Consider the following 15,479-nt stretch of genomic DNA (forward strand, 5'->3'; position numbering starts at 1 on the left):
TTTCTTTGCCCAGTTTGTATTTAACTCTGACCTGGTATCTTTGCTGATGAATCTTTGGATTCTTGCTGGTGTTCAGTGCAGGGGCTTTTTTAAGTAAAGCTTCCAAAAGTTTATGATTAGACTCCACCTCCATGTCTTTGCCATAGACAAACTGCTGGAAGCATTCTAAGCCAAACATAATTGGTAGCATTTCTCTCTCTATTTGAGCATAACACTGCGGTGTTTCAGTCACTGCCTTTGAAGGGTCCATCATTGGTGCTTCCTACATCACTGGTGCTGGGCGGCACAGTGGTTAGCACTGCTGCCTCACAGCACCAGGGACGTGGGTTCGATTCCCAGCTTGGGTCACTGTCTGTGTGGAGTTTGCACATTCTCCCCGTGTCTGTGTGGGTCTCCTCCGGGTGCTCCAGTTTCCTCCCACAGTCCAAAGATGTGTGGGTTAGGTGGATTGGCCATGCTTATTTGTCCCTTAGTGTCAGGGAGACTAGCTAGGGTAAATGCATGGGGTTATGGGGATAGGGCCTGGGGGGGATTGTGGTCAGTGCAGACTTGATGGGCCGAATGGCCTCCTTCTGCACTGTAGGGATTCTATGATTCTATGATTTTGCAGGAGGACAACTCCCAGGCTGGTTTTTGAATTGGCTGCTTATATTTTGAGTGTGATACTTTAACACTGGTGTCTGGATCGGTGTTGTTTTTAGATTGGTCGAAGCTTCTTGGTGAATTTGTTCTCAATGCCATTCCACATTATTTTGTAGATGATCTCGGAGAGATGCTGTCAGGTCTGACATGTGCAGACTGAATTTCCCAAAATAGGTCACCATGCCCAAAGCCCTCTCCAAGTCTTTCTTACACTCTGGAGGGTGGCATGTTCACGACAGCTTCAGACTGATAATGCTGTCTTTGTTCTGCCTGCTTCAGGTTGCTGGGACACAGGCAGACTCGCAGATTGCCATCTGATTTTCCAATAAGAAACTTGAGGAACTGACAAAGTGGGTTAATCCGATTGCAATTGATGGTGTGAAGTTCCTCCATTCTGTCCAGCTCTGCTTTCAGTCGCTCTCTCGGCATTGCTGATACTTTCCTGGGCCGGTGTATTTTGGCTGTCACAGTTTTGTCAATCTTGAAGGCGTGTACTCCTTTCGGCAACCAATTCCATGGAACACATCTTTGTACTCACTCAGGGTGTCATCATCTATGTTCTTTATTAGTCATTATTCTCTTGATTAACTCCAGATTTTCACAAGCTTTGATTCCAAGAATGAGCGTTGTATTATTTTCCACCCCAAAAAATGGAAATGTTAGAGACCATTCTCTGTAATTCACTTTAAGTACGCATTAGCTTTCTACAGCAGTTCCTTCACCTGTGCAATAGATAGATTCACTTTTGTTTTAATTAGCTGTTTTTCTTTGCTTATCTTACGAGACAGGCTTATGGGAATAACACTTGCCTGTACAGCTATGTCAAGCTTAAAATTCACCACCATGTTGACAATTTTTAAACCAACCTTCCATTCATCTTCTTTGAATTTGCTATTATTGCGCCAATGAAAAGTTCAGATTCTGTGTCTGCGTCATCATCTGAAATCGTGTGCACTTTCTTCGATTTACACATCAAAAACCTCTGTATTCTGGAGGGCGGCATGTTCACGACAGCTTCAATTTTACCCTGGTCCAGCTTCACTCCCTCACTTGTTAGCACATGTCCCAAGTACCTGATTTCACAAGGACCTATTTGCACTTTTCCTTCTTCAATTTGAGGTTTCTTTCTCTAGCTTTTGCCAGCGCCTTGTCTCAGTCTGTGGTCATGTTCTTCTCGTGTGACTACCCAGTCCAGCACATTATCGATGTAGGTTTCCACACCCTCTATTTTGATTTGATTTATTATTGTAACATACAGTGAAAAGTATTGTTTCTTGCGCGCTATACAGCCAAAACATACCGTTCATAGAGAAGTAAACAAGAGAGTGCGGAATGTAATGTTAAAGCCATAGCTAGGGTGTAGAGAAAGATCAACTTAATATGAGGTAGGTCCATTCAAAAGTCTGACAGCAGCAGGGAAGAAACTATTGTTGAGTCGGTTGGTACGTGACCTCAGACCTTTGTAACTTTTTCCCGACGAAAGAAGGTGGAAGAGAGAATGTCCGGGGTGCGTGGGGTCCTTAATTATGCTGGCTGCTTTGCCAAGGCAGCGGGAAGTGTAGACAGAGTCAATCGATGGGAGGCTGGTTTGCGTGATGGATTGGGCATTCACGACCTTCTGTTGTTTCTTGCGGTCTTGAGCAGAGCAGGAGCCATACCAGTTGTGGAACAACCAGAAAGAATGCTTTCTATGGTGCATCTGTAAAAGTTGCTGAGAGTCATAGTTGACATGCCAAATTTCCTTAGTCTTCTGAGAAAGTAGAAGCATTGGTGGGCTTTCTTAACTGTAGTGTTGGCATGGGGGGGACCAGGACAGGTTGTTGGTGATCTGGAACCTAAAAGCTTGAAGCTCTCAACCCTTTCTACTTCGTTCCCATTGATGTAGACAGGGGCATGTTCTCCTTTACACTTCCTGAAGTCGATGACAATCACTTTCGTTTTGTTGACATTGAGGGAGAGATTATTGTTGCCGCACCAGTTCACCAGATTCTCTATCTCATTCCTGTACTCTGTCTCATCACTGTTTGAGATCCGACCCACTACGGTGGTGTCGTCAGCAAACTTGAAAATTGAATTGGAGGGGAATTTGGCCGCACAGTCACAGGTGTATAAGGAGTATAGTAGGGGGCTGAGAACACAGCCTTGTGGGGCACCGGTGTTGAGGATTATCGTGGAGGTGGTGTTGTTGCCTATCCTTACTGATTGTGGTCTGAGTCAGGAAGTTCAGGATCCAGTCGGAGAGGGAGGTGCTGAGACCCAGGCTACGGAGTTTGGAGATGAGTTTCGTGGGAATAATAATGTTGAAAGCTGAGCTGTAGTCAATAAATAGGAGTCTGACATAGGTGTCCTTGTTATCTAGGTGTTCCAGGATTGAGTGCAGGGCCAGGGAAATGGCGTCTGCTGTGGACCTGTTGCGGCAGTAGGCAAACTGTAGTGGATCCAGGTAGTCCGGGAGGCTGGAATTGATTCGTGCCATGACGAATCTTTCGAAGCGCTTCATAATGATGGATGTTAGAGCCACCGGCCAATAGTCATTAAGGCACGCTGCTTGGTTTTTCTTAGGTACTGGGATGATGGTCGTCTTCTTGAAGCCAGATAGGGACCTCAGATTGTTGTAAAGAGAGGTTGAAGATGTCTGTGAATACCCCCACCAGCTGATCTGCGCAGGATCTGAGTGCACATCCAGGCACCCCATCTGGGCCAGTTGCTTTCTGTGGGTTGACCTTCGAGAAAGCTGCTGTGACATCTGCAATGGTGACCCCAGATACAGGTTCATCCAGGGCTTCCAGGGTAGAGGGCATGCTCTCGCTGACCTCTTGCTCAAAACGGGTGTAGAATGCATTAAGCTCATCAGGGAGGGGTGCGTTGGAACTGGCGATTTTACATGCCTTCATCTTGTAGCCTGTTATGTCTTGCAGACCTTGCCATAGTCGGCGGAGGTCAGTGTGGCTAGCCTGGGACTCTAGCTTGGTCCGGTACTGTCTTTTGGCATCTTTGATGGATCTCTTTGGATCGTATCTGGCTTTCTTGTATAGGTCAGTGTCGCCTGACTTGAACGCCTCAGACCTGGACTTCAGCAAGCAGTGGATATCCCTGTTCATCCATGGTTTCTGGTTGGGGAACACACAGATTTGCTTCCTTGACACACAGTCTTCTACACACTTACTGATGAAGTCAATTACTGTAGTGGCATACTCGTTCAGGCTAGTGGCAGAGTTTTAAAATACTGATCAGTCCACTAACTCCAAGCTCTAACCCTTCAAACAGCTGCTTCACTGTTCTGTGGAACATCTCAGGAGCTGAATTAATACCAAAATGTAGACATAAAAACCTGTAACACCCGCATGGTATGTTGAAGGTATAGAGCTAGGAGCTGTGTTCATCCAGCTTGATCTGCCAGAAGCTTAAACTCGCACACAAGATGGAATAGTATTTAGAATCAGCCAGCTTACGTGTGATCTCTTCTACTGTAGGCGACTGATAATGCTGTCTTTGTTCTGCCTGCTTCAGGTTGCTGGGACACAGGCAGACTCGCAGATTGCCATCTGATTTTCCTACAAGAAACTTGAGGAACCAACAAAGTGGGTTAATCCAATTGCAATTGATGGTGTGAAGTTCTTCCATTCTGTCCAGCTCTGCTTTCAGTCGCTCTCTCGGCATTGCTGATACTTTCCTGGGTCGGTGTATTTTGGCTGTCACAGTTTTGTCAATCTTGAAGGCGTGTACTCCTTTCGGCAACCAATTCCATGGAACACATCTTTGTACTCACTCAGGGTGTCATCAGTGGTGACAGTCATTATTCTCTTGATTAACTCCAGATTTTCACAAGCTTTGATTCCAAGAATGGGCGTTGCATCATTTTCTACCCCGAAAAATGGAAGTGCTGGAGACTGTTCTCTGTAATTCACTTTAAGTATGCATTAGCTTTCTACAGCATTTCCTTCACCTGTGTAATGGATAGATTCACTTTTGTTTTAATTAGCTGTTTTCCTTTGCTTATCTTATGATACAAGGTTATGGGAATGACATTTGCCTTTATAGCTATGTCAAGCTTAAAATTCACCATCATGTTGGCAATTTTTCAACCAACCTTTCATTTGTCCTCTTTTGAATTTGCTACTATTGCGCAATGAAAAGTTCAGATGCTGTGTCTGCGTCATCATCTGAAATCGTGTGCACTTTCTTTGATTTATGCATCTTAGCAAAGCGATTCAGTTTATTTCAGTTCGTACACTACTTTCGGTAAGCTGGACAACTACATAGTAAGCGCTCTGTGCTACATCAACTGCATTGAAATGTTTTAATAGCAGTTTTGTCATTTTTACCTTCAGGCCGTCTATTTGTTTTTCACCAGCGCTGTTTCTGTTTAATTGCATGTAACTGCTTGAGCATGTGCGGTTTAACAGCTTTCCTCATCTGTTTAATCTGGCATTTTGTTGTCTCTGCAGATATTTATTGCATTCTCCTGTGTGAGATCCACTTCTCTCAAAAGTCGTTCTCTCAGAGAATCATTTGCAATCTTGCAAATTATTCTACCTCGGATGAGTAATTCTTCAAGATCTTTAAATTCACATGATCTAGCTCATTTTCTCAGCTCACTTACCTATTGACTAATGTTTTCACTGCCTTGCATGCACATAAGAATTTGTATCTTTCCTACATGACATTTTTCTTAGGGATGCAGTAAACTTCAAATCTTCCCATGACTTCTTTCAAATCACTTTGCTTCTAATCACTTTCAAATGTGAATGTGTTATAATCTTCTCGGGCTTCTTCCCCCATTACATGAAGAGAGATGGGAGACAGTACCCGTGGATGTTTCTTATCACTGCCCGTCGCTGTGAGGTACCAGCCGAAGTGTTGCTGGAATCTCCTCTCAGTTTTCGGTGAGATTGCTCTCCAAACTAAGCTCTGTCAGTGAATTCCAGAACCTCCTTTATTGTATTTAGTTCACTTCTGACGCCATTGGTTTTATGATGCAGGATGACTGACACTATTACTGTAAACTAACTTCATTACTAACATGACATAAACACACAACTGCAAGGCATCTGCAGCCATGTTACAGCCTCCACTTACATGTGCTATCTGACCTTTGAAGTCCAGAGTGTCCCATATTGTTTCTAATACAGGAGACCACTACCACAATAACTCTATTATCATGACACTCTGAATTGGAATCAGATTGAGATCAAAATGACTGCAGTACAAGATGGTAATATTGCAAGGACATCTATGCTTTCTGCTGACTGACTTAAGTAGGCTAAACTACTAGTACAGTATAATAATAGAACATAGAAAAACTACAGCACAAACAGGCCCTTCGGCCCACAAGTTGCGCCGGTCATGTCCCGACCTACCTAGGCCTATATGTAGGCTTACCTATAACCCTCAATCCTATTAAGTCCCATGTACTCATCCAGAAGTCTCTTAAAAGACCCTATCGAGTTTGCCTCCAACACCATTGACGGCAGCCGATTCCACTCACCCACCACCCTCTGAGTGAAAAACTTACCCCTGACATCTCCTCTGTACCTACTCCCCAGCACCTTAAACCTGTGTCCTCTCGTAGCAGCCATTTCAGCCCTGGGAAAAAGCCTCTGAGAATCCACCCGATCTATACCTCTCAACATCTTGTACACCTCTATCAGGTCACCTCTCATCCTTCGTCTCTCCAAGGAGAAAAGACCGAGCTCCCTCAACCTATCCTCATAAGGCATGCCACCCAATCCAGGCAACATCCTTGTAAATCTTCTCTGCACCCTTTCAATAATTTCTACATCCTTCCTGTAATGAGGCGACCAGAACTGAGTACAGTCCTTTAAGTGGGGTCTGACGACGGTCTTATAAAGCTGCATCATTATCTCCCGACTCCTAAACTCAATCCCTCAATTGATGAAGGCCAGCACACCATACGCTTTCTTAACCACTTAATAATTCTTAATAATTGAGATGCTATTTCTGGCTATAACCTGAGATGGTGTCATTAAAGTATCTGCAACAGGACAATCCAGTGATTGTGACAAAGGTATCAATTCATAACTGCAGTTTCCACATGAACCACCAGGAAGCACTGTAGAGTTGGAAGTTATACACTTTCCAATAGTGATAAAGGGTAAAATGAATGGTTGTGGAGGAGAAATGTTTTTAGTCAGACTCTGAAATGACAGTAAAAATGGTTGGGATGAAACTTAAAGAAATCGGTATTCAGAAGGGTAATAAAGAAAAATGTGATGCCCTGAATGCTCCACCTCTTGGTGTGGTCGGCACCAAAACAGAAATACATCCAGATGCAAATCCATCATTAACCTGCTGCAATTCTTCCCCCGACTCTCTCCTTTGCCATGTCAAGCAAGTTTGGGAGCACTAATAAAACTCCTGGTAGATTTACTGACAATGGAAGGGATGGAAATGCAGTTCTTGTTCGACCTTGAAAAGGTTGCAGCTAATTAAAAGCAGCAACACTTTTTGAAAGGTAGGAAGAAGGGTGAATGATGTCTGAAGCACCATTAACAGCACAAACCTTGGACAGGAAGCCTCCAAATTGCAGGCTATCTGAAGGGAGGTAGGAGCTCTGACCTCAAGGACCCCCTCATGCAACAGTAATGAATTTGGAGGAATTTTTAGTTACCCTTTCAAGATTGTATGGTGGGTGGAGGGGATGTGAAAAAAGATGGGGCCAAGGGAAGGGTAACATAGATAAGAAGTGAGACATAGAAAGGAGACAGAAGTGCAGAAAATGTCCCGAGGAGTTTATCTTTGCTCTCCAGGGTGACCCCGGAGTAGTTTGTGGTTTTAGCAGAGCAAAACGAGGCCCAGTAACGCTGACTATCGTCCAACTAAAATCAGTGAAGCAGCTTTGCACCCGACACATTCATGACCCCTAAATTTGAAGATGCCAAGAGGGGCGCTATACCAGAAGAAGCAGGGTGGAAGAGGTGCTGATTTTGTTCACAATATGAGTATTAAAAGGTGAAAATGAAAAACCGATAAAGAAGATGAAGGCTGCAGAAATAGTGGGGAAAATTTTAAACCCCAAAACAGGTAGGTTTGGATTGGCTGGGAAGTTAAAACTTCAGAAATTCCAAATCTGAACACAACCTGCCTGGGGGACGAACCCACTTCTGGTTTTAACGGAGATAGGGTAGAGGGGGGCGAGGGTCAGACAGCGAGTGACCTATTCATTCTCAACAGGCAGGTCCCTAATTTAAGCAGTTAAGAAGGCAGCTTGCATGCCTCGTTTCAGCTTTAACATTGGGTGACTGGTCCCAATAGAAGTGGGAAGGAAGTTTAGCCATGTGTTGAATGAAGAAGCTAAAGGATAGATTAAACAATAGGAGATAAGGGCAGCCAGGATTTAATTATAAGGGTGAGTAGGATGTGGTTCAGTGTTTAGTTTTAGTTTATAGCAATTTGGCTCCAGAACAAGGAAGCAGCAACCGGTTGAAATTTTGTTTCCTGAATAAAGGAGGACTTCTAACAACGAGTTGATCCTCTAGGTATTGCCAAGCTGAGCGGAGAGAGAGAGAAAGAGGAACGCAGAAACTCCAGAGTTAATGAACATTACAACCAGGAAAGTCCTGATCCAAGGCAGCCATGCTTAAGATATCAGTAACACCGGTGTTGAACCAGGACATAACAATCATGGGATGGTTGGAGGAGGTTTGAAGGGATAACTCTACTGGAAATAAGTGGAAGCCCCAAGAAAACTCAGTGCTTATAGGAATCTTTGACATGGTACTCAGTACTCTGGATCAAAAGTCTGACTTTTAAAGAATTTTCAAAACTACTAAAGATATGCAGCTGTTAATAAGTTTATTGAAGTTTTCAATTTTTTTTCTGGCAGAAAAATAAATTTCAGAACCCAAGCTATGATTCCTGCCACTTACCTGCCCCCAGACCAACTTTTAATTTGCTAAAAAGGTGGCAACTGGAACATAATAACACGGTAAGAAGTCTCACAACACCAGGTTAAAGTCCAACACGTTTATTTGGTAGCAAATACCATAAGCTTTCGGAGCACTGCTCCTTCGTCAGATGGAGTGGACATGTGCTCTCAAACAGGGCACAGACACACAATCCAAAATCCAATCACAAAATGGATTTTGTGTCTGTGCCCTGTTTGAGAGCACATTTCCACTCCATCTGACGAAGGAGCAGCACTCCGAAAGCTTATGGTATTTGCTACCAAATAAACCTGTTGGACTTTAACCTGGTGTTGTGAGACTTCTTACTGTGTTCACCCCAGTCCAACGCCGGCATCTCCACAACATAATAACACATGCAGAGAGTTGAGCTTGCAATGATTCATACTCACCCTGATTGTAAATGTCCTGCCTCCAACCCTGTCCCGGGCCTCCAGAACCACTACCTTCTGCCCAGAATCTTTTAGCAGTTTGGCCGCTGAAAGACCTGAGGGATGAAAAACAAAGTGGAGACCTTCAAACAGTAACCATGGTGATTTCACAAAATATTCCAAAGTTGGGGGAAACAAGAACAGTAATTATTTAAACATGTAAAAACATCAGGAGGTTTTCATTTCCGCCTTCATCAGCCAAGGTGGCAGTGCCCAGCCTGATAGAACTCCAGCATAGCTAAGAAGTGCAGCAATGGTCCAACTCGGATAACAGCTCCATTAATACTTATAGATCGGAGATCAATAGATTTTTGCTAGCCAAGCATATTAAGAATATAGAGCCAAGACTGGTAACAGAAGTTAGGCTACAGCTCAGTCATGATTGGCAGGGTATCAACAAATGGCTGAATGACGCATCATCCACATAATGAGTAGACTGGAAATGGCAAGGAAATTCACCCCCACAGCACCAAAGCAGATTGGTGCCAGCATCCTACTGCTCTGTCATTGCTGCTTTACTAATGAGTTCTGGTAAGCCTGCATCACCATACACCTAGTGTGATAGATAGAAGGTACAGGAAAACAAAGCATAACTTCTTTGGTTCATTCTTTCAGCACCTCAGAAACTGAGGCACACAATTGCTTTCTTTATTTTGAGCAAAAAGTGTATACGTGCATCCAAATCTCCACAGAGTGAAATGCAACTCTTTTCACATGAGGTGACTCAATCTGAACCTGGTTTCCATGAGCACATTTTTCTTATGTCCATATCCCACACACGATGTCAACTGAAATGTCTAATACTTAAGGTGAGAGGAGGAAAGTTCAAAGGAGATGTCAGGGGCAAGTTGGTTTTTTTTTACACAGAGAGAGTGGTAGGTATCTGGAACTGCCAGGGGTGGTGGTGGTGGAGGCAGATACAACAGGGGCTATGAAAATGGCTGAGGGAGGTTATATGGAGACAGAGGTTTAAGGAGAACAGAAGGGCAAGAGATAATGTGGAAACAACGGAAGATTGTATGATGGAATAACTGAACGCTGTATCACTGGATAACTAAATGTTGTATGACCAGTCTGAACTTGTCTTGACCATCTTGGAGAGGCGATTGAGTAACTTCCGGTAATATGTAGAAGGCAAACTTCAACAACAGCTTTTAATACTTCCATCCACACAACGTAAGTATTACCCTTACGTAGCTTCCTGCTTTCCATTCTCAAAGTCGCTTCTTCTTCACCTTGACTTTGATACAGATGCATCTGAAAAACGGAGAATGCTTGTTCGCTCTCAAAACACCTGGCATTTTCTGCGGCTGAATAACAGATAACTTTCTTTCAGAAATCCCAAGCCAAGGCAGCACTGTTGCTGCATTTCCTTCCCTCCTTATTAAGAGCAGGAGTATCATTCAAAACCGTCCCTCCATTGTGAATGAGAGCCTCGAAGAAAACAGCAGCCCCTTAATGTTTATACATTGTCACTAATCTCACAACTGCAGGAGAATCTAACCCTTGGCTGTTATAGCTCAATCTTCTCTGCACATAATATATTCTTATTGCTGGCGACCATTCCGTGATAACCAATATTTTCTACTCATTGAGAAAATATAATCAGTTTGAAATTAAATATTCGCCACATGTATCACAGCATCATATGAACTCTTCGTGCCTAATCCAATTTTGTTCATCTTAACTTAAAACCGAAGGATATTTCATTCAGTTGTGTGCTAACCTTCTCCAAGATGGATTATTTATAATCAAACTACAAAGGTTAGTATTTCTATCACAAACCAGATTTCGAACACCCAACCAAGAGTACCAGCGCTCCAGGTCTATGTAACCTCCTGGGCAAACTGCTGCAGTAACAATTGATTTGTGCTGTCACTATTATTCCATGATCAATGGCACAATGCAAATAATTATAGTTAATTGGCTTAGATTGATACAACAAAATCTCCTAACAAAATACAGTAAATGTACAATATCTCCTGTAGTGCCTATTGCCTTGAGCACTTTCGCTTAAATTGCAATTGCTTCAGCAAATGTTTTGAGTTATTTCCACAGCCAGAAATTGCAATGAACTTTAATCTTTCTCCATATTGATTAATGATTGATACCAAGACTCGATTGAAGGAACACAAATTTAAAAAGGGGAAAAAAATAAAGCTGTATTATCCCTAACCTATTTTGCCATGATTATTAAACAATGGTAACCCCCTTCCCCTGGCTATTCAATCTCCTTTCACTATACACAAAGGTCCTTTGGTTTTTCTCTCATTGTTTCTCTCACTGAGGTAGAAACTGCAGGGATATGGGGGAAGAGCGGAGGAGTTGGACTAATTGAATTGCTCTTTGAAAGGGCCAGTACAAATTTGAAAGGTTAAATGGCCTCCTTCTGTGATGTATTGTTCTATTCTATCACGACTGTTTTTCCAAACATAACTTAATATAGAGATAGTTCAGCTTTGTGGTTTGCTTTTTTCAAAATTTAGTTTAGTGCAGAGTTTTGCAGCAACTTGCATCTCATTTTTGCCTCTTTATATTATTTTGGTTTCCTTCCAACTTTCACTAATTGCCTTTGACTCTCGTGGACAATCCAAGCATACGTAGGCAGCATGCATATAACAAGAGTCATGAAATACCATTGATCACCCCTCCGGGGCTTAAACAATGCCTCACTATCTGGACCATTCTGAAAGAGTCCTGCAGTACTCAGTAGAATGCATCTGATGATATGGTGTGGACTGCAGCATCTTGCACAACTTTGCCATCATGAGGGCTAGGTCCTTACCAACACATGTGGAGCAGTTGAAGAGTGGGAGAAGGAAGAAGCAGACAACACATTCCCTTTTTTTGTTGAGCTGTTTGTGTTTGGCTCATCTGAGTGCCTATCAACGAATACAATCCCGTTCCACACCTTATCCCCCCTCCCCGGCGGCACAGTAGCACAGTGGTTAGCACTGCTGCTTCACAGCTCCAGGGACCTGGGTTCGATTCCCGGCTTGGGTCACTGTCTGTGTGGAGTTTGCACATTCTCCTCGTGTCTGCGTGGGTTTCCTCCGGGTGGCTCCGGTTTCCTCCCACAGTCCAAAGATGTGCGGGTTAGGTTGATTGGCTATGCTAAAATTGCCCTTAGTGTCCTGAGAAGTGTAGGGATTAGTGGGTGAATATGGGTGGGATTGTGGTTGGTGCAGACTCGAAGGGCCGAATGGCCTCTTTCTGTACTGTAGGGTTTCTATGATTTCTATGATTTGTTATGGGCCATCACAGTATCCACAAGGCTGAAATAAAAGCCACCATCGAATAAATGCTCCCAACCAAATTCATCAATCATAATCCATTCACAAATCAACTTAACCGTTTGCATTGTGTCCAGTGCCCATCCTACATATGCCTTTGCCTGAGCTAATGCTACCCCAGTGGCTGCAGCATGGTTGGTGGAACATTGCTGGTCTTCAATGGAGGAAGAGTGTAAATGGTCTTAGAACTCGGGCTTTAGAAAACCCAAATTTCAGACTGCGCAACCCGAGTGGCAGGCGTCCGGACTGGCTAGCTGACAAGCAAATACATGGGCGCTGGTCTAGCGAATTGTCTCTGTCCTCTGTGTCCATGAAGGCCAATTTTGGAAAGCACATGACAGTCCTCCATTGATGGGATACCATATACGCAGCACCTGTGTCTGTGTAGCTGTTGCCCGCATTCCCAAATTTCACATTCCTGAGTGTTAATGCTGAAGTGCAGTGATTGTAATGTTAAGCTAGTGAATTCTACCTTTCCCTGTTACTGGGTGGCAAAAGGCATGGGTTCCAATGGCTAGCTTCGCAAGGAGGTCTTCCTCCTTTCTCTCAGCTCAGACTCCAGTTTACTCTTGTGGCACCAACAAGTTGGAGAGCACCTCCAGAAAGGGCTCCTTAGTCCAGCAATGCACTCCTCCCAAACTGCCTTAGAACCTGTTTCTAATTTTGATCAGTGCAGTGCCCTGGTGAGTGGGCAATGTATGTTGCACTCACTCAAAGTCGCAAGCGAAGTGAGATCCAATCACTGCATGCTGCTCTTTCTCAAATGTTATTCAGACCGACATGATTTCCTGCTGGTGTGACATTTGGGGGTGTTAATTTTGAATGCAGTGATTGTGATGTTAAGCCAGTGAATTCTACCTTTCCCTGTTGCTGTAAGCCAAAAGGCATGGCTTCCAATGGCTAGCTTCTTAAGGAGGTCTTCCTCCTTTCTCTCAGCTCTGACTCCAGCTGACTGGTAGTTTGGTCATTCAATTGGATCTCAAAAGGATTCCCAGTATGGTTCTGGTGAATGATAGCTCTCCTTTACAGGAGTGACTCCTGCAGTAGATGACACAAGGTGTCCTACATGGGCTCCATGGATCAAATCTTTGAGGTGCTTCACCCTGAGATTAGCAGCTCTCTTACCAATCACAAAGCTGATAACATCCATTACATGGAATTTCCGTGGCTCTTCTTGAGTACCATGCTATGACCTCTGTTGCTGAGTTTCACTTGTTCTTTTTCTCAGCCTTGATGTAGCTGGGCTGCGTCGCATTTGGAGAAGGGTAACCAATGTTTACCTCATTTTCTATTTGCTGTAGTTCTCAGTGAGGTTTATCCAACTCCTTTCTTTCCTTCAGTCTTACTTCTTCTGTTGTGGCTTGTCTTGCTTTTTGACTGATTACAGCTTTATTGTTTGCTTGTAGTTCATTGCTAAAACTTCAAGGAACTTCTCATTATAATACAAAAGGATAGGTTGCACCTGAGGCTTGCTTGCTTTCAGCTCTTCATTTAGTCATTTAGGGTCTTCCATTGCCCTTTTCCTGTGATCTTCCATTGCCCTCCGTCTGGCTCTCCCCCTCTCAGGGGACTCAGGCTATATCTTCTGTGCTCCAGCTTTGCCTCTTTCTTGAGGTCTTAATTTCCTCCTTTAAGGTTTTCAGTTGCTTGTGGACCTCCGTTTCTGAGTTACCCTCTATATGAGGTCTTCTTTAATTTTCCTGTCCTTTGTTCTCTCTTGTGGTTGTTTCCTTAAATGTTGTACAACTTTAAATGCATTACCATTTTAAGACTGTCATTTATTTTTTGGCTCACAGCTGCTGTTTTTCTCTCTCTCTCTGTCTGTCTGTGCTTTTCCCATGCATCAGCAGTTTTGGTGGGAACTACAGCTCCTCTTTCTTGGACCCTTTTTTTAAAAGACTGTTAACTTGTCTTTTTGTTGTCTGAAGACTTTGATTTCTGCAGTATTCTCATTTTTCCTGGCTGGCTGGAGAATCTTTTTTTCCCCCCTAATGTGCCATTCACTTTGTTAATTTCACTCAGAGATTGGTGCTGTCCTTTCAGGACCATAATATATACTTAAAAAGTTTTAACTTCCTTTTCATAAAAAAAAATACAGATGGAGGACTTCTCCTCATATGAAAACCTTCAGACCTCACTGCCTGTAGTCCCTTAGTGCAGAGATGGTTCCTCCTGCAGGCTCTGTTTAGATCGGGAGATCTGCAATCTCAGCTTTTTACTCTGTCACACTATTGGGCCAAGTTTTGTAGTTCCCTGACATGTTGGCCCTGATTTTACGAGCATGTCCGCCCCGCCTCAGAAGTGATCTTGAGCCTCGGGCGGGCGTGCCAGTAAAATTTCCGGTCTTCTTCTCCTTTCATTTCTGAACTTGTTTAACTGCAGCCAATATTTGCCTTCTTTCCAGGTTTTTCTTTCCAAGTCTGAAATACAGCTTTCTTCTAGCTGGGTATATCTTTTATTTCAAATACCCTTGTATCTCTTACTCAGGTTTCACTTTCCTTGCTCCTAAAGGCTAATCTCTTTTCATTTTAATTTTCTAGCTCTTTCCAAGCCTCTTGACTCATTGGCTGCACCGGATTCGTCACTTCTTCTGCCCCTTGGGGTCTGCCGCTACCTGAACAACTCTCTGAATCTATTCACCCATAAACCGGCAGCCGGATTAGAATTCCACTTTCCCGAGCTTCAGCCAAACCGAATACCCACAGGTAGGCTGTGCCATCACAATTTATTCACCTCGTCGCCAATATGCTATGTTGTGGCATTCCAGGCATCATCAAGAGATTTCAGACTTTGTTAGGAACAAGAAGGTATTTATTGATAAGGGAAACAAGGTACAGGAATTGCAGCTCTAGGTTGCCTTGGAGACATGTTCCAGATTTTATGATGTTAATTACATGGCTGCCAGATGTATCCTGCCCCAGAGAGGACTTCACCCTCTGCGGTGATCACTCACTCTCAGTTCCTATTGGTCCCTCAAGTCAGGTGACCCAATTCTACCATACTGTCTTAAAGGGACAGACACCACTTGCACAACAAGAGTGCCTTTTCCCTGAGGTAACCCTCGCAATCCCTGACCTGCATTAACAGTGTGCACCGCTGTTAGCTGGCCTGCTGAGGTTGTAGAATTAGTTCAGAGTCAGCCAATTAGGAGGCTGTCTTCAGGACTGAACAGAATATGGTCAACCCTT

At 43.6% G+C, this 15,479-nt stretch overlaps 1 protein-coding gene across 1 annotated transcript in view; it reads right to left on the reverse strand.

The window, feature by feature from the left end:
- Positions 1-15,479, reverse strand: part of mao (monoamine oxidase) — a 155,252-nt gene that overhangs the window by 95,471 nt on the left and 44,302 nt on the right. Inside the window, exon 2 of the mRNA XM_078232614.1 lies at positions 8,960-9,054. Coding sequence (XP_078088740.1) covers positions 8,960-9,054 — 95 coding nt within the window. The remainder of the gene's footprint in view (positions 1-8,959; positions 9,055-15,479) is intronic.

This window comes from Mustelus asterias, chromosome 17, assembly GCF_964213995.1.
Source record: "Mustelus asterias chromosome 17, sMusAst1.hap1.1, whole genome shotgun sequence".
NCBI classification, from domain to species: Eukaryota; Metazoa; Chordata; class Chondrichthyes; order Carcharhiniformes; family Triakidae; genus Mustelus; species Mustelus asterias.